The sequence below is a fragment of the Equus asinus genome, chromosome 5, assembly GCF_041296235.1.
Source record: "Equus asinus isolate D_3611 breed Donkey chromosome 5, EquAss-T2T_v2, whole genome shotgun sequence".
Taxonomy (NCBI): domain Eukaryota; kingdom Metazoa; phylum Chordata; class Mammalia; order Perissodactyla; family Equidae; genus Equus; species Equus asinus.
Window position 1 is genome coordinate 92,422,897 of NC_091794.1, and position 26,828 is coordinate 92,449,724.

The 26,828-nt window shown below is 50.3% G+C and overlaps 1 protein-coding gene and 1 long non-coding RNA gene across 2 annotated transcripts in view; one reads left to right on the forward strand and one right to left on the reverse strand.

Moving 5' to 3' along the window:
- OPRD1 (opioid receptor delta 1) overlaps positions 1–26,147 on the reverse strand; it is a 40,277-nt gene extending 14,130 nt beyond the window's left edge. The window contains exon 1 of the mRNA XM_014853662.3: positions 25,741–26,147. Within this exon, the coding sequence (XP_014709148.2) occupies positions 25,741–25,967 (227 nt within the window). The 5' untranslated portion in view covers positions 25,968–26,147. The remainder of the gene's footprint in view (positions 1–25,740) is intronic.
- Positions 2,526–3,618, forward strand: LOC139045454 (uncharacterized). Its single transcript, XR_011503782.1, has 3 exons — positions 2,526–2,622; positions 2,988–3,116; positions 3,499–3,618. It is a non-coding gene; the product is annotated as an uncharacterized lncRNA (long non-coding RNA).
- Positions 26,148–26,828: the final 681 nt, after the last annotated feature.

Genomic DNA, 26,828 nt, shown 5'->3' on the forward strand with positions numbered 1-26,828 from the left:
TTGTTTTCCAGTACAGATTTTTGTTTTTCCTGGAGTTAATAATTGCCTCTCTTTTTCATTTGCTTAGTTCTGTGTATATATTGCTAAATCTCCTCAAACATTCCAGCAGACCTTTGAAATGCCTCGTCTATATGGTCACATAATCTGTCAGTCCCTCCTGTCTTCCTAGTGATCCACCTCCTGAAGCCTTCCTCCTCCCCTTTCAATCTGGGGCTGGTCGCTTTCTACACCAGCAGCACACCTGTCCTCCTGTATTAGAGAACACGTGTCCCGGTTTGAAAGTCTTTTCCATCTTGGTTTATGCCCTCATCTTAGTGGGGAACATTCTCTAGTCATTTCCTAACAAAGAACACATAGGAAGTAAAATTTTAACACCTTTGCATGTCTTAAAAATGTATTTATTCTATCCTCACTTCTGATTTCTTTGACTGTAGACAGAATAATAGGTTGGAAATAAATTTCCATCAGAATTTTGAGAGCACGGCCCCCTCATCTTCTAGCTTCCAGTGTTGCCACTAAGGTACCTGGAACCCTTCTGATTCCTGGTGACTTGTATGTAATCTGTCCTCCCCACCTCCAAAACTTTTAGGAGCTTCTCTTTATCCCTGGTTTTATGACGTTTTGTGATGATATGCCTTTGGGTGGCTCTTTTTCATTTGTATTGGGCCCTCTCATTCTGAAGATTTATGTCCTTCAGTATGAAATATCTTCATTTCTTTGATAATTTACTTCTCTCTGCTTTCTCTTGAATCCTTGAAAAATCTGTTAGTCAGATATTGGGCCTCCTGGATTGAGCCTCTAATTTGCTTTTCTTTTCTTTTCTTTTTTTGAGGAAGATTAGCCCTGAGCTAACATCCACCACCAATCCTCCTCTTTTTGCTGAGGAAGATTGGCCCTGAGCTAACATCCGTGCCCATCTTCCTCTACTTTATATGTGAGATGCCTCCACTGCATGGCTTGATACGGTACATAGGTTCGGGCACAGGATCCAAACTAGCATACCCTGGGCTGCCGAAGCAGAGTGCGCAAACTTAACCACTAAGCCACCAGGCTGGCCTCTCTAATTTTCTTATCTTTTCTATTTTCCACCTCTTTGTCTTTTTGGTACATCTTCTGGGAAATTTCCTTTTTATTATCCCTCAACCTTCGTATTGACTTTTTGGTTTATTTTTTTTTTTAAGATTTTATTTTTTCCTTTTTCTCCCCAAAGCCCTCCGGTACATAGTTGTATATTCTTAGTTGTGGGTCCTTCTAGTTGTGGTACGTGGGATGCTGCCTCAGCATGGCTCAATGAGCAGTGCCATGTCCGCGCCCAGGATTCAAACCGAGGAAACAGTGGGCCACCTGCAGCGGAGCACATGAACTTAACCACTCGGCCACGGGGCCGGCCCTGACTTTTTGGGTTGTTTTAAGATTTTATTTTTCCTTTTTCTCCCAAAGCCCCCCAGTACATAGTTGTGTATTTTTAGTTGCAGGTCCTTCTAGTTGTGGCATGTGGGATGCCGCCTCAGCATGGCTTGATGAGCAGTGCCATGTCCACACCCAGGATTCGAACTGGCAAAACCCTGGGCTGTTGAAGCAGAGTGCGTGAACTTAACCACTCGGCCAGGGCCAGCCCCCTGTATTGACTTTTAATTTTATTTTGGCTCTCATGTTTTATTTTCCCAGTATTGTTTCTTTTTGTCTTATTATTCTCTCTCTCTCTCTTTTTTTTTTGGTGAGGAGGATTGGCCCTGAGCCTACATCCGTTGCCAATCTTCCTCTTCATTATTTTTTTCCTCTCCAAAGCCCCAGCACATAGTTGTATATCCTAATTGTAAGTCATTCTAGTTCTTCTATGTGGGATGCCACCACAGCATGGCTCAATGAGCAGCACATAGATCCACACCCAGGATAGTAACCAGCGAACCCCAGGCCACCAAAGCAGAGTGCACAAACTTAACCACTCAGCCACTGGCCGGCCCTTTATTATTCCTTTTTTATATAGCAGTTATAACATCTTATTTCATGGACACAATATTTTGTCTTATCTCTCTGAGGATACTAATAATTTTTGTTTTGTATTTCCTTCTGCTCTTTGCATTGTCTGTTTACTTCAAACATTTCTGTTTACTTGTCTGCTTTGTCCTCCCTCTTTTGTCCTGGAGACATCTTTCAAATATCTGGTGATACATGACTAAAGGTTAATCTTTGAGTGAAGCACCAAATAACCAATTGGCAGTTGTGTGTGTGTGTGCGTGTGTGTGTGTGTGTGTGTGTGTGTGTCAGTGCAGGGGCCCTGTCACCCAGCAGGCTTCACTATAGGGGGACCGAGTGAAGACCTAGCTTTTACGCTAGGGGACATCTAAAGATCACTGTCTGTAGGTCTCTTCTCCGGGTCTCGTCTCTCTTTCAGAGAAGGATCCTCCCCCATCCTACCTAGGGAGCACACTTCTGGCTGCCAGGATTCTAGCAGCAGAGCTGGAGACAGGGTCTGGGGATGCCCCCGTTTTCCATTTGGTATCTCACTCTGACCTTTTCTGTATCTGCAGGGCTTGAGTTCAGAGTTCCTCCAGGTTAACTCCCCTAGGGAAAAATCCTTGACCTCCTGCAGCGTGGAGGGGTGCTCACCGGGTTGTGCAGGTACAAGAGTGGGGGTCCTCAGGGGATAACCAATCCCATGGCCCCATTTTCAGTCCCACACCTCACCCCTGCTCGGCCTGTTACTCCTCTTCCAACTGCTTTTCATCATCCAAATATGTGCTGATATCGCTTAGGGAACATAAACTGAGGCACAAGAGGTGAACTCACCTGCCCAAGGTCACGTGGCAGGTAAGTGGCAGGGCCGGTGTGTAACTCAGGCTGTCTAGTGCCAACATGCGGTAATGACTGTGTCATACTGTCCCTCAGTGCTTGTTACCCTCCTCCCTGCCCCGCCTCTCACAGTTAGTGAAAAAGTCAAGGAATGGGATTTATTATAAGCTGAGGTTTGTTCACTCATCCAACAGGTATTAACTGAGCACCTGGTACGTGCCAAGCACTGAGCAAGGGATACAGGAGTGAAGACATTGTAGCTTCTTGAAATTTCTGGTCACAAGGAGGGAGCAGACATCGAATACATTGCTGCACGAATTAAGGTATAGTTACTCACTATTACCACTCTACCATGAAGGGTAGGAACAGGGTATAGTGATGGACACTACCCAGGGGGAGTGTGGGAGGGTTTGTGGAAGGACCTTGGCTCAGACTGGGGGGTCAACGATGGCTTCTCTGAGATGTGCCATGAACTGGATTGTATCCCCCTCAAATTCCTGTTGAAGCTCTAACCCCCAATGTGAATGTTTGGAGATGGGGCCTTTGGGAGACAGGTGTAGATGAGGTCATGAGGGTGGGACCCTCTTGATGGGATTAGCGCCCTTATAAGAAGAAACACCTGAGAGCTCATGTGCATGCACGCTCTCTCTCACTCTCTCTCTTTCAATCTTTCTCTCTCTCTCTCCTTGCCATGTGAGGACACAGCAAGAAGGCAGCCATCTACAAGCCAGGAAGAGAGCTCTCACCAGAAACCAACTATGAACCTTGATCTTGGATTTTTAGGCCCCAGAGCTGTGAGAAAATAAATTTCCACTGTTTAAGCCACCCAGTCTAGGCTATTTTGTTATGGCAGTTCGATTGACTAAGACAAGGTGACATTTCTACCAGGTTGGGAAGAATGAGAAGGAGTCAGCTATGTGAAGATAAGGGGGTAGGTTGTTTCAGAATAGCATGTGCAAAGACCCTGGGGCAGGAAAGAGCTTGACAAGCTATAGGAATGGTCAGAAATCAGGTGTGACTAAAGGGCAGTGAGCCAGAGAGGAAGCAACAGGAGATGCAGCAGAAGTGAGCAGGGGTCAAATCACACAGAGCCTTTGAGCCAAAGCAAGAAGTTTGGATCTTATTCTGAGCACAATGGGAAGTCCCCAGAGAGTTTAAGCAGGGAGTGATGTGGTTTCCTTTATGTGTGTTTCTTGAAAGATCATTCGGACTGTGGTGTGGAGGTTAGATGGAGGGGAGAGCAACAGTGGGCAAGAGACTGAACTTTCTAGAAAGATAAGATAAATAGTTTATTTCCCCACCCTTCAAAACCCTACCGTTGGTCTCTATTCTTCTTTTTTTTCTATTTCAAAAAGTTGTAGATATGACATTAGACCCTTACCTTACACCATGTAAAAAAAATTAACTCAAAATGGATGAAAGATCTAAATGTAAGAGCTAAAAATATAAAACTCCTAGAAGAAAACATAAGGGGAAGCCTTCATGACACTGGATTTGGCAACGATTTCTTGGATATGATACCAAAAGCACAGGCAACAAAAGAAAAAATAGATAAACAGGACTACATCAAAATTGAAAATTTTTGTGCATCAAAGGACACTATTGACAGAGTGAAAAGGCCACCGACAGAATGGGAGAAAATATTTGCAAGTCATATATCTGATAAGGGGTTAATATCCAGAATATATAAAGAACTCCTGGAATTCAACAATAAAAAAAGCAAGCAACCAGATTAAAAAAGGGGGAAAAGACTTGAATAGATATTTCTCTAAAGATATACAAATGGCCAATAAGCATGTGAAAAGATGCTCAACATCATTAATCGTTAGGGAAATGCAAATCAAAAACACAAGGAGATACCACTTTGCCTCTATTAGAATGGCTACTATCAAAAAACCAGAAAATAACAGGTGTGGACGAGGATGTGGAGAAACTGGAACCCTTGGACGTTATTGGTGGGAATGTAAAATGGTGCAGCTGCTGTGGAAAATAGCATGGCAACGCCTCAAAAAATTGAAAATAGAATTGCCATATGATCCAGCAATTCCACTTCTGGGTATATACCCAAGAGAATTAAAATCAGGGTCTTAAAGAAATATCTGTACACCGATATTCACAGCCACACTATCCACAATAGCCAAAAGGTAAAAGCAACGCAAGTGTCCATCGATGAATGAAGGGAGAAACAAAATATGGGATCAACATACCATGGAATACTATGCAGCCTTAAAAAGGAAGGAAATTCTGACACCTGCTACAACATGAATGAACCTTGAGGACATTGTGCCAAGTGAAATAAGCCAGTCACAAAAGGACAAAAACCTCTATGATTCCACTCGTATGAGGTACTTAGAGGAGTCAGATTCATAGAGACAGAAAGTAGACTGGTGGCTTCCAGGGGCTGGGGAAAGGCGAAAGGGGTGGCAAGCTATTATTTAATGGGTACAGAGTTTCAGTTTGGGAAGATGAATGAAGTTCTGGAGACAGATGGTGGTGATAGTTGCACAAGAATGTGAATGTGCTTAATGTCAGTGAACTGTGCACTTAAAATGCTTAAAATGATCAATTTTATGTTACGTGTATTTTTTTTTTACTTTTTTTTTAAAAAAGATTGTCACCTGAGCTAACAACTGTTGCCAGTCTTCTTTTTTTTTTTCCCTGCTTTTTTCTCCCCAAATCCCCCCAGTACATAGTGGTATATTTTAGTTGTGGGTCCTTCTAGTTGTGGCATGTGGGACGCTGCCTCAGCATGGCCTGATGAGCGGTGCCATTTCTGCACCCAGGATCCGAACCCTGGCCCGCGAAAGCAGAGCGCACGAACTTAACCATTCAGCCACAGGGCTGACCCCATTATGTGTATTTTACCACACTAAAAAAAGAAGTTGTAGATAATCAAGTGCTGTCTCTGTGTCTATTTTCTAAGCTAGTGAGTGCCATGAGGGAATCCTTGAGAGCCAGTCAGATCTTGGCTCCTCAACAGACTTAGCTGTGTGATCTTGGATAAATTACTTCACCTCTCTGAAACTGTTTCCTCATTGGTAATTTCAGAATAATCACGCTTCTTTAGGAGCCAACACATACGAAAGCGTCTAGCTTGCTGGCCAGCACATAGACAAGAACCGGCAGCCCTTTGGGGACTTTTTCTCCTGATATTTTTCGGCTTTTTTCTCAGAGGGTTCAGTCCTCACCACTGGACCCCACCCTGGAGGGGAGGACAGTAAGCTCTGGCTGAACCTCTGTTGACTCTGAGATGCCTTGAGAAACCCTTTGATTTATTTCTAAGTCAAAATCCCCATTGGCTCATCTTGAATTACGCAGCTGTCGGCGAATTTGCTCCCAACCATCCTTCTCAGTCCCCCGTGAGCTTCCTTTATCACGAAGCACCGAGCGGCTGAGCACATTCCTTTCAGAGCCCTAAACCCATTCCATCGTCTGTCAAACAAGCCCCACTGGCGGGGAAGGGCACCAGCACCTCTATTAATTTTCTTCCAATCTGATGGCGTTGGGGCGTGCTCTGTGACTGAAGCATGGCCAAGGCCACGTTAAATCCACACACACTCCTGGGCCTCTGGAGAGCTGGGCTTCCCGGCTGACAAGGAAGCTCCTAGTAAGAATTTTCTCCCCCAGGCGAACCCAGGGCAGCTGGTACACGGGCTGACATCCTAATGCCCGGCCCCCAGAAGAAGGCTAAACCGTTCCCTCCTTTGAACATGGCCTCGATGGGACTGGCCTGACAGCTTTGCGTGGGTTGTTCGTTTTCTTTAAGCAAATTGTCTGAGTGTCTTTTCTTTCATGGGCCAGGCACTATGCCCAAAGCAGCAAATGCGTGATTTCATTTCATCCTCGCTGTAACCCTGAGTGCTAATACCATCTGTAGAAGGTCCCCATTCTTAGATGGCTCACCCAAAGACATGCAGCCAGGAAGTGACAGTGACAGGATTCAAACTTAGATCCAGTTCCCAGAGTCCACCCTCATAACCACTCAGGTCTGGCCTTCGCTGTTCACTGTCCCCCAGCCTCCTTGCCACTTGCACTAGCTTATCAAACACGGGCCGTGTGGAGGGGCCCAGTCTGGAGGCCAGGCCCAAATGGAGTCGACCGGTCCAGAGGCGGCTGGCTCCAAGGCATTCATCTGTTTCTGACATTTCTCATCCTGCTATGGTCCGGCGGTTTGGAGACCATCTGCTCACAGTCCAGGTGGGGTCGGGGAGAGCAGACTTATAAACACGAGAACAATGTCCAGGCACAAGGATGGAGCCCAGAAGAGAAAGGAAGGGGGAGAGGTGGGTTCAGAACAAAACATACACCTGTGGTCACAAGGGGGCGGTACCAGTAAATGGACAACACCTATGTGCCAGGTCTAGCTCAGGCTTGACTAAATATCCCTTACACAGGTGTTTGGTTTGTTTTTTAATAGATAATAAACATTTGTTGCACAGTGACTATGTGCCAGGCACTGGGAAAGCATTTTACATCATTTAATCCTCGCAACACCTCTAGAAGATGGATAGATTTATTACTCCCAACGTATAGAGAGCAGCAAAGCAACTTCCCAAGGTTGCAGAGTCAGAAAGAGGCTGAGCGGAGATGCCCTCCTCTTGACTTCGGTTTCAGCTTCTCTCCCGTGGACCCAAAGTACTCCGTGCACCCCTCACATATTCTCTCTGAGGATTAAAATACAAACTCCCCGAAGGCATGGCGTTCGTCTTGGTCACCACTATGTGCCTAGAACCTACAGCAGCGCCTAGCACAAAGCAGGTGCTGAAAACATTTGGCGAATGCATGAACGTTAACGTGTCTGTCTTCCACGCTAGACTGGGACATCCTTCAGTCAGGAACCTTGTCCCTTCATGCCCTACAGAGTGGACACAGCGTTCACAGGAGGACTCCCTGTGGGACAGAGTCAAGTGCCCTGGTCCTTGGAAGTTACCAGCCACAAAGCAAAGAGCTCAGATGGGACTCCTCCTGCCTCCCTCCCTCTCTCCTCTCTTCCTTCCTCTCCTCCTCCCTTCTATCCTCAACCCGGACCAACCCAGGTCCCCTGAAGGACACTTGGGCTTGACCCTGTTTGCCCTGAATCTGAAGGGACTCACTCTGCGTGGTAAAGGGAAATGTTGTCAGATTATTTATCCAAAGTAGTTAATTTGTTTTTAACTAAACTGAGCAGGTTCTTTTCCCCACTTACGCACAACAGCCCCTGGAGATCCAAGCAGGGCAAGAGACCTGCAAACAAAAACCACAGCAACAAGGAAAGAGCACCAAGCCTCAGACTGATGGGTCTTGTGGCACCTCAGGAACCAAATCAAACAAAATGGCTTCAGCCTAGATCAAAACTCATTTGGTCTTGCAACTTAATAGCAAAACAAGCAATCCAATTAAAACACGGGCACAGGACTTGAACAGACATTTTTCCTAAGAAGATATACAGATGGCACATGAAAGATACTCAGCATCACTAATCATCAGGGAAATGCAAATCAAAACCACAATGAGATACCACCTCACACTGTCAGAACGGCTATTATCAAAAAGACAAGAGATAACAAGTGGAAAGTGGTGAGGATGCGGAGAAAAGGGAACCCTCGTGCGCTGTTGGTGGGAATGTAAATTGGTGCAGCCACTGTGGAAAACAGTAGGAAGCTTCCTCAAAAAGTTATAAATAGAGCTACCATTTGATCCATCAATTCCTCTTCTGGGAACATATCCAAAGGAAATGAAAACACTAACTCGAAAAGCTGTCTGTATCCCCATGTTCATCGCAGCACTATTTACAAGGGCCAAGATACGGAAACAACCTAAGTGGCCATCGATGGATGAATGGATTAAGAAATAAGATGTGGTGTATATATATATACAACATGGAGGGGTATCATGCTAAGTGAAACAGGTCAGACAGAGAAAGACAAATGTCGCGTGATTTCACCTATATGTAGAATCTAAAAAGCAAAACAAATAACAAAAACTAAACAAAACCCAGACTCAGAGATACAGAGAACAGATCGGTGACTGCCAGAGGGGAGGGGCGGTTAGGGGAGAGGCAAATGGTTGAAGGGGATTCAGAGGTACAAACTTCCAATCACAAAATAAATGTCATGGGGATATAACGTACAGCGCGGGGAATGCAGTCAATAATACTGTATTAACTTTGTCAGGTGACAGACGTATTGTAGTGACCATTTCACAATGTACACAAATGTTGAACCACTGTTGTACACTTGAAACTAATATACAACTGTGTGTCATTTGTACCTCATTAAAAAAGAAAACTCAGGGGCTGGCCCCGTGGCCGAGTGGTTAAGTTCGCGCACTCCGCTGCAGGAGGCCCAGGGTTTTGTTGGTTCGAATCCTGGGCGCGGACATGGCACTGCTCATCAAACCACGCCGAGGCAGTGTCCCACATGCCACAACTAGAAGGACCCACAACGAAGAATATACAACTATGTACCGGGGAGCTTTGGGGAGAAAAAGGAAAAAATAAAATCTTTAAAAAAAAAAAAAAACTCATTTGGTCCCAAACAGTGTGGATTGCTGGAGTATTTAGAATTAATTTTATTCCCAAATGCTTTTTGAGATCTCAAAAATGACAGCTGCTCACTATAAAATGTTCAAACAATACAAATCATTTAATAAAGTTTAAAAGCCACCATTAATGTTACAGACCTTCATTTTAGACGACATGCAAATGCACGTACCCTGTTTTATATACAGAAATGAGATCTTGCTCTAAAACTTATATAACCTGTTTCTTTCTCTCAAAAATATGCTGTGACCATCATTCTATATCCATAGACACAATTAATATAATTTTTGGTGACTGATTGTTATTCTAGTCCAAAGCGCAACAAACTTTCTGTAAAGAGCCAGAGAGTAAATATTTCAGGCTTCCTAGGTCTCAGAAGGTCTCTGTCATATATTCTCGGGGTTTTTTTCCACCCTTTAAAAGTATAAAAACTATTTTTAGCTCAAGGACCACACAAGAACAGACTGTAGGCTGGATCCAGTCTCCAGGATACTAAAGCGCCTTAGTAAATCCCCTATTGAAAGACATGGAGGTTGTTTCTGCTTTTTGTTATTATAAATAATGCTGTGATAAACATCTTTGTGCACACAGCTACCTGATGGTCACCTTAGGAGAAATTCCTAGAATCTCAGAGCTAGAAGGAAGCTTCACGGTGAGGGCATTCCCTCTATGGCACTCCAGACAAATGGCTTTGCAGTTTCTGCTTGAGTATGTCCAGAGACAGGGAAGTCACCACCTGCGGGCACAATCCATCCCGCTGTTGCGACAACGCACAGAGTAAGGAAATGTTTTTTTTTTTTTTAGCTAAAGACTGCCTCCTTCTCACTAGGCACTTTTTTCCTGGTTCTGCTCACGGAATCACAGAATCCAAACCTAACCCTTTTTCCTTCTATGTGTTGGAAAGTGCAGATATTAACAGTACACCCCTCATCCAGCTGTGGTGAGACCTGCATTAATACAAGAAAGTGCTCAGCATGTGTTAGCTGTTATGGCTGGTTGCTCAGCTGCCTTCATAGCACCACGTAGCCATTCCTTGGAGCACCCATCTCAGTCTGTCCTCATGAATTCATGAATGTGATTATCTGAGACAAGATGATACCACCCTCTTAGGTTAATGGAGGGCCCCAGATGACACAGGTAAATCACGTCGCAGGCACACACGTGGTCCTCAGGCCTGGCCTTCTGCCATCTCTCCAGACAAGTAAGCAAGGCCAAATCCATCTTCTATGGGATCTATAACCTCGAATCCATTAATGAGGACATATGCCACTACAGGAAGGGCTGGCCTCCGTGGGCAAGTTTCCAGGTTTCTGCCCTGCGGTGGCTGCATCCACCCACACCCAGATGTAGTTCTCACGTATTTCTTACTTCGGTGGCATCACTGCTGGTGGGACATCAGCTTAAGCCACATCCCTGTCACACAAGCCCCCCAGATTGGGCTCCCCAGCTCACAACTTTGTTCATCTCCTTCTACTTCTAAACCTCTCCAGAAATTCCCTGCTCCGTGCACCTCCACATCGTGGGCCAGGGACTCAGCAGGTGCTGTCACCAAGGCTTTAACAACTGCAGTGGGTTGAATGGCGGCCCCTAAAAAGACAAGTCCACTTCTCAACCCCCAGTACCTGTGAATATGGCCTTATTTGGCAAAAAGGGATTTATGGATGTAATTAAGCTAAGGATCTCCAGATGAGACCATCTGGGGTTATCTGGGTGGACCCTAACTCCAATGACAAGTGTCCTTGTCAGAGACACACAGGGAGAAGAGGAGAAGGCTGTGTGAAGATGGAAGCAGAGATTGGAGCGATGCAGCCACAAGCCAAGGCATGGCTGGAATTCCAGAAGCTGGAAGAGGCAAGGAAGGATTCCCCCCAAGAGCCTTCAGAGGGAGTGCAGCCCTGCAGACACTTTTTGGACTTCCGGCCTCCAGACCTGTGAAAGAATAAACTGCTGTTGTTCTAAGCCCTCAGGTTTGTGGCAATGGGTTACCAGCCCTAGCAAACCGATACAGTGAAAGTGCAGCCCAGGGAGAACCACGCGCTTTGGCTCCAGGCACACCTAGATGTAAGCCCCGGCTCGGCCTCTAACTACCTGTATGGCCCTGAGTGAGTTCTAACTTCTCTGAGCCTCAGCTTGCTCCTCTGCGAACTGGTATAATGTTCCTACCTCTTGAAGGTGTGGTGAATATCGAGTTCACACCTATAAAGTCCCCAGCACACTGCCTGACACACTCATATCATAGCAGCTTCTTTTCTTGTCCAGATGAGGAAAATGGGCCCAGAAGGACACCTGGTGAGCTGCCCTGGGAGTCCCAGGCTCCTGACTCCCTTGCTGGCCCTTGGTAACCTGCCACCTTTGGGGTGCAACTTCAGCACTGGGAGAGGCTCTGATCTGTAACACCGAGTTCAAACCTCCTCTCCCACTTTGTAGATGGGGAAACTAAGGCCTGGAGAGGGAAAGGCAGTTGCACGAGGTTACACAGAATATCAATTCTCCGGACTTCTAGGAGACCAAGTTCTTTCTACTTCTCCAAGCCGCCCTCCCAGGAGCTAAGCTTCAGCGGAGGGTTCAAGGTGGCTGAGGTCAAAGGGGAACGGGCGCTCTTGTCCAAGGCTTCAGAATTCCTGGGCTCTTAGTAGATGCCTACGTTCTAGGTCCCTGTGTCCAGTGATTAACCAATGTACTGTGGGTCCATGGATGGAACCGTCCCCATCACTGTCATCATCTTCACCACCATCTCTATCACGGCAGACACACTGACTCAGTGCTTATGTGGGCCTGACATAGTCCATTGAATTCTATCATGACATTGACATAGATTAGCTCACTTAATCTCTCTGACAACCCTATGAAATTGCTACTATCACCATCCTCATACAGAGGAGGAATGTGAGCCTTGGAGAATGTTGGGTCGAATAGGTACCCCCAAATTCATGTCCACCTGGAACCCCAGAATGTGATCTTATTTGGAAATAGTGTCTTTGTAGATATAATTCATTAAGAGGAGGTCATACTAGATTCGGGTGGGCCCTAAATCCAATATGACTAGTGTTCTTATAAGAAGGGACACAGAGACAGACACAGAGGGAACACAGCCATGTGCAAACAGAGGCAAAAATTGGAGGGATGCAGCTGCAAGCCCCAGGTATGCCAAGGATGGCCGGCAACCGCCAGGAGGCACGCAAAGAAGGATTCCTCCAGAGGGAGCGCGGCCCTGCTTGACTGCGGACTCTCGCCCCCGGCACTGTGAAGGATCTGTTTCTGTTGTCTTAAGTCACCCAGGTTATGGTCATTTGTTACGGCAGCCCTGGGAAACGAATACAGAGGGGTGAATAGTCTCACCAGCCATGGCCTAAAACGTAGAAGCAATGTCTGTTAAAATTGCTCCACTCCCCAGCTCTCCCACCAAAAGGACTTTTTTCATCAGGAAGATAGAATGTTAGCACTGGAAGGAAAGATGGCTGGCGAGAGGATTCACTGAGCTCTCACTGTGTGCCAGCTGCCTGCTAAGTACGTGCCACGTGTGTGTTCACTGTTCCACTGAACCTGTGCAACCACCACTGGAGGTGAGCATGATCATCCCCATTTCACAGGTGAGGAATGTTGAGGTTCAGACAGGTGAAGCAACTCACCAAAAGTCCCACAGCTAGGAGTGTCAGGGCCTGAGTCAGACCGTAGGTCCCTCTGACTCCAGAACCCACATGCCTAACCTCTACCCCGTCTTCTTCTCCCTGTGTGCCAAGTTCAATCCCTTTGTTTTACAAATGAGGAAACCAAGACACAGCTATAGCAGTGATCACAAAGGCTCTGCCCACTGTGGGGAACAAACAGCTTGAATAAAGCAACTGCCAGCCAGCCGGGGTCCAGCTGGGGCTCCCTCTATTTGCAGACAAAGGGTGGTTGCTCTTCCAGCTGGGCAGCAAGGGCTGTGAGCAGCGTCCCTGCCCAGCATTTAACAGCAATGGTGAGGGGCCAGAAATTAATTAGCTGTCTCAGTTTTGGCAAAGCCTGAGAAAGGAAAGTGGTTAATTATAACGAGGCCCAGTGAGCATGTCACAGGAGAAGATGAAGGACTGGAACATGGAACCGTAGGGCCCCTGAGTTGAACGCGAGTGGGGAGGCTGGCCAGGTCGTGCTCAGCAATAAACAGGGCAGATGCCTCGTTCAGTCCAGTTCAAGAACCGCAATATGCTCACAGAAGCCAAGGAAGAGAAGCTCTTCTGCATCACCCTGGCTCTGCTTCTGGCTTAAAGATGGCTGACCAGGAATGGGGCAGCCAGACACAACAGAGGCCCCAAGAAAGCGGAGTTCCTCAAGTGTGGCGTGTCAGCCCATGGGTCTCTGGAAATAGGACACGTCCCTCCTATAAACACCCCCTGACACACGCCTGAGTATCAGACCCAAGGCTGGAGCTCCAGCTATGAACAAAGGGCACTCCCCACACCCCACATCCCCTCTTTCAGGGAGAGAGAGAAATGAGCGATCAGATGAAAAAGTGTATGGCCCCTGCTCTGATGGGGGACACCCAGGACACTGTGGGAACACAGAGTATCCACTGGCCTGGGGGCATCAGAGAAGGCTGCCTGGAGGAAAGGTTTACTAAGCTGAAGGGCAAGGGGTTCCTCTAAGGGAACAGAGGCCTCAGGTTCCTGCACATCTTATCTCCCTCTTGTCTCATAGTCGGGGGATTTTTATCATAGACCCCAACTCCACAGAGAGAATCTCATCAACAAAGTGCCAACTAGACATTTAAGAAATACTTAGTGATGCCTCCTTAGAGTCAAGGATTGAGCCAAGGATAGAAAATGAATGGGACACCACTCCTGCCCTCCGGGAGCAACCAGCACAAAAAAGAAGCAAAAAAGAAGGCAAACCCAGGAACAAGCAATTACACTACGATTAGAAAACACTGCTTCATGACCAGCTATTTTTGGGTGTGTCTGCCCTCTCTCTATGTGACAGGCACTAGATTTACATCACTGCATTGAATTCTCACAACAAATGACTGTGGTAAGCACTAGCACAGCATTTGGCAGGCGAGGGGGCCGAGGCTCAGAGAGGCAGAGAAACTTGCCTAAGGTCACACAGCCTATAGATTGTAGTACCAGGACTCAAGCCTGGGTCTGTCTCACCCCATGATGGTTAGTTTCATGTGTCAGCTTGGCTAGGCTCTACCCAGTCATTTAATCAAACGGTAATCTAGGTGTCGCTGTGAAGGGATTTTGTAGAGGTGGTTAACACCCACAACCAGTTGACTTTAAGTAAAGGAGACTATCCTTGACAATGAGGGTCAGTCTTAAAAGCAGAACTGAGGTCTCCCAGAGGAAGAAGAAACGTGAACTGGAGCATCAGCTCCCGCCTGAGAGTTCCCAGCCTGCCGTGGAAATTTCAGACTCGCTGAGCCAGACCCACAACCGCATGAGCCAATTCCTCGAAATATGTCCTACTGGTTCTTTTTTCCGGCAGCACTCTCACTGATACAGACTCAAAAGCCTGTGTTCCAGGCTAAGGTTGGTGCCAGGGAGCCACACGGTCTCCTCACCCAGAAAAGGGCAACGACAACCACCACGTTGGGTTGTTGCAGGGCTCAAACGTGACGAGAGGCAGCGTGATGAATGGAGAGGGGGCAGGCCCTGCAGTCACACACTCACTAACCTTGGCAAAGTCTTAAATCTCTGAGCCTCAGCTTCTTCATCTGTAAAACAGCTTCATTGAATTGTTCGTTCCTACCTCCTGGAAGTGTTGCAGAGATGAAGTGATTCTGTATGTCAGGTCTCCTGTATGAAGCTGTGTAATAATACCAAGGCACACGCTCTTTTTCCTGTGTGTGTGAGGAAGATTGTCTCTGAACTAACATCCGTTGCCAATCTTCCTCTACTTTGCATATGGGACACTGCCACAGCACGGCTTGATGAGTGGTGTGTAGGTCTGCACTCGGGATTCGAACCTGTGAAACCCGGGCTGCAGGAGCGAAGCAGGTGAATTCAACCACTGGGTCAGCCCTGGCACATGCTCATTTTTGCCACAGTTGCAATTGGCAGATTCTTGATTATTTTGAGTCCCTACCATCGCCAAGTAAATACTACAATCCCACAATTCCATGTAAAACTATTGCCCAGAAGTTTATCATTCCTAGTGACCACTGTGTGGATGCCACACAGTTTGCCTAACCTGTCCCCCTGCCGAGGGACACTCTTTGAGGACAATGGGCAAGGCAGGCCCCGTGCAGAGCATTCGCACACATTCTCTCTTTTGGCTCACACCCACCCCGGGAAGTGGGTATCAACAGATTGCCATTGTGTCCACAGAAGGAAACCATAACGCAAAGAGAAGAGTGTTTGTCCAGGAGTGCAGCGTGGACAGAGGCTCGACCCAAAGTCAGGAGTTCCGAACAGCCACGCTTCCCAGCTCCAGGCCGTCCGCCATGCTGTATTACTTGTTACATCTCCCTCTGCCTGACACACAGCAGAGTTTCACCTTTGTTTTCTTCTGCTTTTTTTTCCTTCTCCCCAAAGCCCCCCAGTACACAGTTGTGTATTTTTAGTTGTGGATCCTTCTAGTTGTGGCATGTGGGATGCCACCTCAGCATGGCCTGATAAGCGGTGCCATGTCCACAGCCAGGATTCGAACCATTTGGGCCGCCAAAGCGGAGCGCATGAACTTAACCACTCAGCCACGGGGCTGGCACCTCACTTTTGTTTTATTTATTAATAATTTATTATTTTAATAACTTTACAAATCAATCTCCCAATCCCTGGCTTACAGAAGTCATTTCTCCACAGTTGAAACCGGGGGGATCACGCGTTCGACCTTTTCACGGACATTGCTTCATGGACACTTGGCACACGTGGGCTCTGGGAGTCAAGGGGGCCTCGGTTCAATGGCCATTTACCAACTGTGGCTCTGGGCAAGTGAATTATCATCTCCGAGCCTCAGTGTCCTCATCTGTCAAGTGCAGAGAAATGTGATACCAACCTCACAGAGTTGGGAGAATTAAACGAGATCATACACGTGAGGTGCTCGGCACACAGCTGGCCACCTTGTCAGCACTCAAGAAAGGTCAGTGGTTCTATTTTTGGTGTGAAGTCCTGCGGAGCCAATCCGCTGTGCTTTGCTGTTGAACCCTTTCTCATCTGGGATGACAAGGCCTGAGCAAGTAGAGGGAGCGTCTTGTGCTACCTGCTCCTCCCAGCAGGACAGCCCTCTGGCCACATGTGGGGCTCTGCTCCCTCCCCCAGGGAGGAATGGAAAATCATTACATGCATTTCCTAGCACTTCTGGAGGATGAGCTTTTGTAATTAAGAGAAACAGATTATGTCCGTCTGTCCTGCAGGGGCCTCTGGGCTGCCCGGGAGAAGCAGTTTGTCTCCCTTGGCATAATTCCTGCGGCTGGTGCCCAAGCGCTGGGCAACCAGCCAAAAGGCATCATGATCACCAACGACTTCCTGTGTGGGCCAGGCCCTGCGCTGAGGCCGTCTGTCATCTCCCGTCACCTTTGCCCTCACTGCTCCCTCCGCCTACAACACTTCCACCCAGGAACAGACCTCTGCTTAGTTGTCTCCTCCTCCCTGACCTCCCCAGACACAACTGCAGCCCCACCACCGTCTCTCAGGCCTGTTTTAGTTCACTTCACGGCCAGAGCCCCGGCTTTACCTCTCTTTGTTATCGGCTGTCTTCTCCCCTCTAGACTGTCAGCTCCATGAGGGCAGGCACTGTGTCGTGGTTGCTGTTGCAGGCCTTGCCCCTAGAACTGCGTCTTAGGAGGGGCTGCTGAATGTATGTTTGTCACAACTCTGCCATGGAGGTGTTTTTCTATCATCCCCATTTCACAGATGGGAACACTGACTTGGTGGGGTGAGCCGGGGTGGAGGGCCAGCAAGAAGCAGACCTGGATTTGAACTCCCATCTCTCTGCCCCGAAGGACGTGGCTGCCTCGACAGCTGCTGGCGCCCCCCCAGGAAACTTGGGGTTCTTCGGGCCTGTTAGGTGTGGTCAGCGGCCCCTAGGCCTGGCTGCCCTGTACAGGAACCCACTTCTCACGCTCCCATGGACTGCTATTTCCAGCCACCAGCTCTCCCTTAGCCCAGGTAATCCCAAGCGTGGAAAGAGACGCAAGAAGAGGAGGTAAGGGGTTAGGAAAGGCAAGCTCCAGTCCTGCCTTGGCCACTAACTCAAAAGACACAGAACCTCTCCAGGCCTCAGTTTCCTCACTTGTAAATCAGAGGGGCTGAACTTGACATAGAGGGTTGCAGAGGACAGGGCAATGGTTGAGAGTGCGGGCTCTGAGATCAGAACGACCTGATTTTAGTCAGACTCCAGGACTCCGAGGATGCCTGATCACTTCTCTGTGCCTCAGGTTTCCTCATCTACAAAATGGGGGCCACAACACTCACATCCCATGGGTCTGTGAGGATTAAACGGGATGATATATGTATCCATCTCTAAGCAGAGAGCCTGCAACAAAACTAGGGTTCGGTAAAGAATCATCATCCATGATCCAAAATTCCACGCCTCGGTGAAAAGGTCCCTCCAGCAGGGGAGGCAGGCAGTCTGTTTCCGCCTCTCACTGTGTTGTGTTTATTGAATGGAGCTCTCTGACCTCACAGGACTTTGAAGTTGGAGATCTTTCCACTTATCAAGAAAGACTCTGAAAGCTACAAAAGCCGCGATTCTTTCTGCACACATCCACCCCCGCCAGAGACAAAGGGGCTGATTTCTGAAGCTGCACTGGGAGCTATAAATCAGTAGGACACGACCCAGGCACCCCATCCACCCCATGTCCCCCAGCTAGTAATGGGGCTGCTGCAGCCCGCACGATGGTAAACTGCTAATTTAGGCCAGGCTCTCTGCTCTCTCCCGCCATCATCCCTCTTCCTGTGCATGCTATGATGTCTGGGTAACCAATTGGATTTAGAGGTCCCAGGAAGCCGAGGTTAATGAAATCAGGCCTTGCCCTTGCACGGCCCGCTTCCTCTCGGAGTCCAGGCACCATCCGCCAGGAAGGGGAGAAGGGGAATCTGAGATCATAGCGTCTGAGAAGCATTTTTCTTCAAATCTCAGCTGCAGCGAGAGGGGCCTGAAATTGTGTTTGTTTTAATTTTTCTCCACCCGAATCTCCAGTGCCAAACCTCCACCCAGTGCTTTTCCAGTGTCCTCTCGCAGACCCTCAGTGATGGGAAGCTCCCTACATTACACAGCAGCCCATACCTTCTTGGAGAGCTTTGACTGGCGGGAAATTCCTTATAGAAACAATAGGAGATGGGCACAAACATAAGTGTTCAAGAATGTTCACAGATGCATTATTTAGATTGGCATAATATGGGAAATACCATAAGTCTCCCCAAAAGAGAACACATTCATGCCCTGCAGCCATCAAAAAATCATGTTTTAAAAGAATGTTTGATAATATGAGAACACGCTAATGATACAATGTTATGTGAAAAGGCATCTTACAAAATACTATACATAATGCGATCATTTTTCAATATAGAGTGATCGTGATGTCATTAAAACACACACACACACATATATACACAGAAAGAGACAGAGAGAGGCGTAGAAAGAGATGGGAAGAAAATAGACCAAAATGACAAAGCTTTTCTCTTTGTGGTGGGATTATGGGTAATGTCTGTCTCTGCTTAAACTTCTCCATATTGTCTGAAATAACTACTGTATTAACTTTATTGTAAAAGGAAATTTCTAATATTGAGCTGATAAAGCTTCCCTATAGCATCCACCCAATAACTCTAGTTCCTTTGGGGCTCAATAAATGTGGTTCGAATGAATGAGAAGCAAGTCTCTTTCCTCTTCTAAATAGTCACAACGATAGAAAACCTTTACTGAGTACGTACCAAATGCCTGGTTCTACGCTGACGTCCTTCATGTCACGGGCCATGAACTTCTCATAAGCACCCTAGGAGGGTCCTATGCTACTCCCATCTCACAGATGAGAAGACTGAGGCTCAGAGAGGTTGTGGACGTATTACCCAGGCTCACTCTCTCAGTAAAAGGCTCAGCTAGGATGTGACCCCAGGGCAGTCCAGCTCTGTCATCGGGGCTCTCAACTGCTGTCACCCCACACAGAGGCCTCAGGGGTTTGCTCACAGCAACCTGCCCTCCTCCCCAGCTCTGTTCGTCTCTTCTCTAGCTCGACATCCCCAGCGCTCGCCCCTACTCCCCACGGGCCTTGTGGACAGAGTGGCAGAGCCGGCACAGAGTGCTTCTGGAGTCAGAAAGACCTGGATTTGTACCTTTCTAGAGGGGAGAGGCTCCTCTGTCTGTCTGAGGCGGAGCCTTCCCATCCTCATCCATAAACGAGAATCTACAGCCGCCACTACAGGGCTGTCCGGCGGCTCGGAGAAGCCTCTGGGACATGGCCGAAGCTCAGGAGAGCCTCCTTAGTGCCCTCAGTGACTCCTCTGGACTCACCACCATGTGTCTGTGAGTCACACACACTCCCCAGGGAATGAACCCGAGACCTGGGAAGTGGTAGGCTCTGGGGCGAGGCCAGGAGGTGCGGCAGGAACTCCAGCCAGGCTGTGACTTGCTCTCCCTGCTCAGCCTCCCCAGAGGTCATGGGGCGCAGCCTCCTGCCTCCTTGTAGGTCCAACAGCACTCTATTTTGGAAAGGGGACAACTGAGGCCGGAGTTTCAGAGACCCATCCAAGGTCACATGGCTCTCTTCCATTGCCCCAAACTGGCCTCTCTGGTTTCCCACACTGAGGCCCTTCCCCTCCACCCCCGATCCCACCCCACCCCCACTGACACCAAATTCCTCCTCTTGAACACCATTCCGCACAGATTGCTCCAAAGTCCTCTTCCCCATGGTGACCCAAAACTCCCTCATTTCCCAGCACGGCTGTCGTACCTTACCCGGGACCCGAGAGCCTGTGCGGCCTCAGCTCCCACTGTCCAGACTTGCGACTCAAGCCTCACCGTGAGGGGCCTCTGGCCCCTGACACAGCCACGCGTGCCTGTCTCCAGGCCCCTCCTCAGTCCTCCCTCTCCCCACTCCCCACCAGAACGACTCCTTCCAATTGCCTGGGGCTGGTCCGTGGAGGTCCCCTAACGCTTGCACCTCACCGAGAGTTCTGGAAGGCACAGACTGTAGTCGGTGGATTCATCACTGGCTCCAGGGCCTAGCCAAAGCCTGCACACAGCAGGCACCCTGGCAACCCTGCTGAGGAGGACACCTGCCTCCAGGGCCTATCCTGCTTTTGTCCCTGCAGCCTCTCCATCCTCACAGCCACCCAGCCCCTGGCACTCTCAGCTCAGCCATGGTGAACTTCCCTCTCCTCTGCGGCTCTCCATCGTCCGCTGCACCTTTCTCTGCTCATGCTGTTCCCTCTGCCTGGAATGCTCTGCCCCCACCTCTCCATGTAGCCAACTGCTGCTCCCCTGTCACGACTCAGCCCAGGTGTCACCTCCTCTGACTCGGTCTGGTGCCTCCCCTGGACGCCCACGGCTCCAGGAAGCTGCAATTGTCCTTGGAGCTGTAACTAACCAGGGGGTCCTAAGGGGCATGGCTGCCTTAGGAGCCAGAGGCCATGCTGAGGCTTAAGCTGAGGGTCTGGGCAGTGGGAACTGAGGCCGGATGGGTCTGGCAGAGGTCAGCCTCAGCAAATGCTTGTCGAATGAGCAAATGTGCAGATGATGCAGGAAGCGGGAAAGGGCCCAAGGTGGAAAATGCAGACAGTCAGGCCTCAGCCACCCGCTCTGCCGCCTGGAGCAGCTTCAGGGGTGCTGGTAAATCACAGTGTGTATTGAGGCCTCCTACGCATGGCCTCATTTGATCCTCTCAGTAACCTGTCCTGATCACCCCAACTTTACAAATGCAGAAATGAGGCTCAGGGAAGTCAAGCTGTTTGCCCAAAGCCACCATAAGATGTGATCGAGCCAGGATGGAGACCTGGCGCTGCCTGACTCCCAGCGGTGACCTTTACCACTGCACTGTGTCACCTCACTGGGACCTCTCCTGACCTAGGGGCCCTGGGTCCGTGGGCCCCAAGAGAGGGAAGGGAGGCAAAAGACACGGCGCTCATGTTGGGCCTCTGAAATCAAGAGGGGGACTCAGAGCTCCCAATCCTGCAAAGTCGACATGTGAGCGCCTGTTCCAGTGACCCCTGGCACCTCAGCAGTTGACAGAGGGGCAGCCAGAACCCCTCATCCACCTGTTGTGACCCGCCCCAGTGCATGCTCTCTGGCTCAACCTCCCCTCCTGCTCTGTGCTGCAGTCACCTGGGATGGGAGGGCGCGCGATGCTTTACCAACATCCTCTTATCCAATCTTTAGGGCAAGGCTGCCTATGAGGCAGGTACTATGATCCACCTAGTACAGACGAAGAAACTGAGGTGCAGAGTGGCGACCCAACTTGCTAAAGATCTTAGGAGGCGGCAGAGGCAGCATTTGATCCAAGGAGCAGAGTCAGAAGAGACATGGGCAGAGAGAGAAACCAAGGCGCAGAGCAGCACACAGCCTGAAAGAGAGTCATGAAGAGGCAGGGGGCGGGGGGGGGGGGGGGCATGGGTAAAAGACGCAGCAGAGTACGAACCTGCTGGAACCCGGATCAGGGAGAGGTGGAGACAGGGAGACAGGGCAGGTTGTGGAACAGACAAGAGGTCAGGTGGAAGAGCGTCGACTCCATTCTCCTACCTGGATTCTGGGGCAGGCAAACCAGGAAGTTCTAGGCCATGGAGAGCAAAGATGGGGTCACCTATCAGAGATGGCGGGGTCTGCTAAGCCCTTCGCACTCCACCCTGCCTAGAGGGCTCCAATGGGAACTCTGAGATGCCCTGCTCAGGGCACAACTCCACCCAGGAGGATAGATTGTCCAGCTCTGAGGACCCCCCCAAGTCACGACGCTGGCGGAACTCACACTGCAAGAGTAGGAAGTGATGCTCTGCCTGGGGACCAGATGTCCCGAAAAATCCTGCTCACACTTCATGGAAGCTTCTGGAATCACAGGCTGTTTGCTAAGAGTACAATATCCAGCAGCCCCTCTCAAGCATCCAGAAGGATGAGTGGGCTTCTCAGGCGGGTCCATGGAGTGGGAGAGGGTCAGAGTGCGGGGGAGGAGAGAACGGAGAGTGTTTCATGATCTGGGATTCTGAGATGCCTGAGTTGTTTTTTTCAGCCTCTCCTGTGTCACGCTTCTCATCGCAGACTCGTCAGCTTTTTACTTAGTTACCCCCTCCTCATCCTTCAGCTCCTCAGAGGCCTCCTTGAACTCCCTGACCACCTGAGGCCCTCCCCGAATCATGGGATCCGAAAGCCCTCATACACTCTGCGAAAGCCCTCAGCACAACTACAAACTGAAGTTTGTTGGGTGACCAGCTGATGAATGTCTACTTCTCCCACCAGACCCTAAGCCCCACAAGGGCAGGGATGGTGCATTTTCCTCCTCACCATTTCCTCATGTCAGCATCTAGCACAGTGCACCCATAGAATCTTCCTGAATGAGCTAATTCTTTTCATTCCTTCACACAGAGACCCTCCCTGTTCTCAAAGGACTTAAAAGGCTCAGATACAACGCGCTATCTCATTTAATCCCACAACCCCAGATGCACTGTTGTTCTTCCCACTTTACGGGTGGAGAAAGGAGCTTCAGAGAGGTAAAGGCACCAGCTCAAATACACAGCAAAGAAGTGGCTTTGAACTCAGGATTTGAACTGGGATGTGACTTCAGAGTGCCAGTTCTGCCACTATATGCCCCATTTACCTGCCACGAGGGTCCTCTGGATCTTCCCTGGCAAACCTTTCCCTGCCCCCAAACTGCCTAAGCTCAGGACCCACAGGCGGCACTCCTTCATTCATTCAGTCAGTCAGCCATTCAACCAATCAACTGACTCACTTATTGGTTGTGCCAGGCCTCGCACAGGGTGCCAGAGAACTAGCTAGACCAGGGGCTTTTCTCCATCCTGGGCTCCCCTCTCCCCACTGCCCTGGGGACTTTGCCAGCAGAAGCTGAGCCCCAGCAGCTGCCCTGTCCTTAGCCTCCCTGTCAGTGGGGAACCAGCCCCCCTCATTGCCCCTTCCCCAAGGACAGCAGCGTAAACTACATGGGCCGAGGAACGTGTAGGGTCCATGTCTCCATCATTCTCTGAGGATTCTAGGACAAGAGGACAGACAGGATTCCGCCCCCTCCCTCCATGCAATCCTGTGACTGTCCCCTACCCCAGGCAGCCCTGGAAAAAGTTCTGGATTTGGAGTCACAAGACCAGGCATCTAGCTCCGGGTCCAGGGCTAGTCGTGGGACCTTAGGAGAACAAGTCACCTTGCCTCTCTCTCAGAACTACAGATTCCTCACCTGTAAACAGAGGTGATGATGCTGAGGATTCTTGTGCCCATCCCACGGGGCTGTAGACAAGGATTAAATCACTGAGACCCAGACATACAGTTATCACCCAGATGGTTGGCCCAGGAAATGTCTTAGCAGTGTGGGGACCTCGGGGGCTCCCAGGGCTTCCCTCGAGAGCACAGTGCCAGGAAGCTGGACCTCTCAGAGCTGCTCTCAGGCCCCCCTTAGGACAAGCGCTTCCCTCACTCCCTTCTTTAATAGGCACTGGATTCTGAAGGATCTGGAAAATTCCTCCTCTTCATCACACAGGCAGCTTCCATTTATTGGGTCCAGGCACCAGGCCAGCTGCATTAGATATGCTCACTCATTGACACCTCTCAAAAACCCTGTTGAAGAAGGTTCTATTAGTACCCCATTCTACAGAGGAAGAGACTGAGGCTCAGAGAGGCTAAGGGATTCACCCAAGTCCAGGAGCCAGTTCGCGGCAGAGCTGGGACTGATACTCAGATCGGCCCGACTCTAAAGCCTGCACTACGTCCGAAGGCAGAGTGGAGAGAGTCATTGACAAAAACTCGAAGCAAAGATCCACCCTGCCTGCGCCCAGGGGCATCTTCCCGCTGCAGCTGGTGATGAGTCACTGAAGGCGCAGAAATTCTCATGCCCTCCACTCCTCCTGGAGGAGAAAAGGTCTCCGCAGAGATCGTCGAAGCCAAAGCTCCCTCAACACCCACACACCCCCTCCAACGCTCTAATGCGCTACTCTCTGCCCTGCAGAGACCTCATCCTCTGGAATTCATACTCCCGATTGAGACTGTGTCTCTATTCTTCAGACAGGGAAACTGAGGTAGATGGGGGGGGCAGGAGGAATGGGGCCCCTGGTGTGACGGGCATCAGGGACAGGGCTGAGACCACAGTTCACATCTCCAACCTCTGAGTCCACAATCTGCCCTCTGCCCTGCCTGGTGGCACCACAGCCCAGAGAGGTTAAGGACTGTGCTCGCAGTAAACCAGCATGGATGACTCATTTCCAAGTAACAGTAAACATCAACATCTTTGTTATCATAGGATACAAGTTTCCTTTCAATTCTTTTTGCCCATGTCTGAGCTGGCAGAGCTGGTCAGGAAGGCTGCCTCGGGGCAAGCTGATGATGTGTTAGACCCTCTGAGAAGGTCCCAGCACTGTGCACAGAGATCAAGAAGAGAACTTCACTTCCTAAGGTGAAAGCATAAACTCCACTCCAGCCCAAAGGAACCACTGCTGCCTTTGGCAGAAAAAAGGACTGTGAGAGGAGAGGAGGAGAAAATGAGGGGGCATTTGTGAGGAGGATCAAGGCCTCTCTGAATCACATCCAGAGCTCAGGACCAGATGGCCCCTAGGGAAGGAAGCAGAGAGCTGGCCCGCCCACAGCCATTGCCCACTGTACCCAGGAACCATGAGCTCTCCATTAGCAAACGCACACACAGGTGCACGGACACCAGTGTCCAAAGCCACTCTGGATGGTCTCCTCCCCCTAGGGGTTCTGGGGTTTGACAATAACGTGGTCACATTGTCACGTTCTCCGAGAGAATCACAAACTGACAGTGTGGGACAAGCACACATCAACATAGGGACCCCGACAGATGATCACCAAATGTGACTTGGTAAGTGCCCCCACAGCATGGTGCAGACACACACACTCTCCTGTGCCGGCACCTGCATAGACAGCCCACAGGCAGCCATCTCCCCAGAGGCCCGTGGCACCTCGGGCATCAATGCCCACCCCTACGAGGTCTTCAGAAGTCTAAACATGCATTAGTACTGTCACAAACAGAATCACCCACTCACAAACTGTGACAGACATGCAAACTGTCGCCAAACTGTCCCACACAGCCTGATGCAGAAACAAGGGGATGACAACAGATGATCAAATGTTAACTAAAACACACACACACACACACACTCACACTCACACTCACACACATTCCAGTCCTCCTCTCAAGGGAAGTGGTCTCCCGGCTGGGTCCCCGGCGTCTCCTGCACGAGGTGCCGAGGCCCGGGGAGTCCAGGGTCCGACCGAGGTCAGCGTTCCAAGTCCTCGGTCCCCACGCTCACTCCGCAGCCCAGGCCCGTGGCGCCAGCCCGCAGCGGACTCACCGGACGATGCCGAACATGACAAGCACGTTGCCCAGCAGCCCCACGGCGCACACGGCCGAATAGAGCGCAGTGATGGCGATGGCCAGGGCGAGGGACGAGGCGCTCCGTGCTCCCGGCGGCCCCGACGCATTGGCGCCCGCGCTGGGGAAGACGCTGGGAAAGGCGTCCGAGGCGTTGGCGAGGAGCGGGGGCTGCAGCTCGGCATCAGTGGAGGGGACCGACTCCATGGTGGCCAGGGGCGTCCCTCCCCACCGTGCGCCCTGGGCGCAGAGACCTGGTGCGAACGGCGCGCCGAGGCCCGAGGCCGTGGCCCCGACGCCGCCAACTGCAGCCCCCGGCCGCCGCGCTTCCCCCGCGCCGCCTTCGCCTGCCTCGCCGCCCGCCCCGGCCCCGCGCCCGGCGCCCGCCCGCTCTCCTGCCCCGGAGCGCTCTGAGCCGGGAGCCGCTGCGGGCTCCTCGGACGCGCCCGCCGCGCGCACCACGTGGCCCGGAGGCGGCCGCCAGTCTGCGCCCGCTACCGGGGGCGGGCGCTGCACCACCGGCTCGGAGCTGGGCCGGAGGCTTCCCTCTCCCTCCGAGGGATGCTCCGCAGGCTCGGGTGCACCCCCACCCTACCCCGGCCGCGACTCGCCTCCCCACCTCTTGGCCGCTCTGGAGTGACAAGGATCTGGATGGGAATCCTGCCTCTCGCCTCTGCGCTAACGAACAGATGACCTTGAGCAGGTCCCTTAACCTCTCTCAACTTCATTTTCCTCTTCTGTAAAAGGAGGATAATGGCACCACCTCCCTCACAGGGTTGTTGGGGAGATTAAATAAAAAGATGCGAGTGAAGAACGTAGCTCAGGGCTGGGCACACAGTAAAGTGCTCCGAAAATAACCGTTATTATCCATAGTTTTCTTGCGCCCCACTCATTCACTCAGTAGATATTTTTTGGGTACCAAAGAGAAGAGCCAGGTACTCCTGGGGATCCGCTAGTGCACAGAGCTGGATGCAGCCCCTGCTTCCTGGGGCTTTCAGCCCCGTGGAGGAGAGACATCTGTCCTAAGACCACACTCATGAAGGCAGAGTTACACACCGAGGAGAGCGA